The sequence below is a fragment of the Meleagris gallopavo genome, unplaced genomic scaffold, assembly GCF_000146605.3.
Source record: "Meleagris gallopavo isolate NT-WF06-2002-E0010 breed Aviagen turkey brand Nicholas breeding stock unplaced genomic scaffold, Turkey_5.1 ChrUn_random_7180001830883, whole genome shotgun sequence".
In the NCBI taxonomy this organism is placed as follows: Eukaryota; Metazoa; Chordata; class Aves; order Galliformes; family Phasianidae; genus Meleagris; species Meleagris gallopavo.
The window spans coordinates 1-749 of record NW_011103282.1 but is presented as its reverse complement, the minus strand read 5'-3'; the positions used below and the strand labels follow the sequence as shown (position 1 = coordinate 749).

The 749-nt window shown below is 60.2% G+C and overlaps 1 protein-coding gene across 1 annotated transcript; it reads right to left on the bottom strand.

The window, feature by feature from the left end:
* Nucleotides 1–226: 226 nt before the first annotated feature.
* YBEY (ybeY metalloendoribonuclease) lies at nt 227–743 on the bottom strand (the record flags this gene model as incomplete). The annotated part of the gene is made up of 1 exon (XM_010726526.2): nt 227–743. A coding segment is annotated over one exon (354 nt), but the record flags the coding sequence as incomplete, so codon positions are not given.
* Between the last annotated feature and the right edge of the window lie 6 nt (nt 744–749).

Genomic DNA, 749 nt, shown 5'->3' with positions numbered 1-749 from the left:
ACCTCAGCCACTCCTCACACACGTTGCCCTCCAGATCCTTCACCATCTTTGCAGCCCTTCTTTGGATGCTCTCCAATAGCTCTATGTCCTTCTCATGCTCTGGCACCTAACCTGCCCCCAGTGCTCCAGGTGAGGCTGCACCAGGGGGACAGTGCCTTCCTTCTCCCAGCTGGCAGTGCTGGGTCTGGTGCAACTCAGTGTACGGTTGCCCCTTCTGGCTGCCAGGGCAAACTGCTGGCTCAGGTTCCACTCGCTGTCATCCAAAAACCCAGATCCTTTCCACAGGGCTGCTGCCTGGCCTGTCCTCCCCCAGTCTGTGTGCATATGCAGGCTTGTTGTGTCCAATATGCACATTCTCTAATATGCACGATACCATGAGATTCACGGTTTCATGAAAGTATACATGAGAACACGAGGTTTTCCTGGTCCCACCGCTCGACCAGCCGGACACCGCTCCAACCAGACTTCCGCCTCCCGCATCTAAAAACCAAGAAGAAAAACCAACGCAAAGCCTCCCAGGCCGCCGCCCCAGAGCTCACCGTCAGCACGCTCTCGAAGTCCTCCCCGTCCCGAAGGCACCGCCGCTGGATTAGCTCCACCCCCAGGAAGATGTCCCCGAGGTTGTAATCGTCGCGGCTGCGCGGCCGCGGGAGCTCGCCCGGCGCCACCCGATGGTAGGGGAAGGACAGCACGTCGGTGGGCTCGGGGCGCCGGCGGTACGCGCCGTTCAGCCGGCTCATCAACCCGTC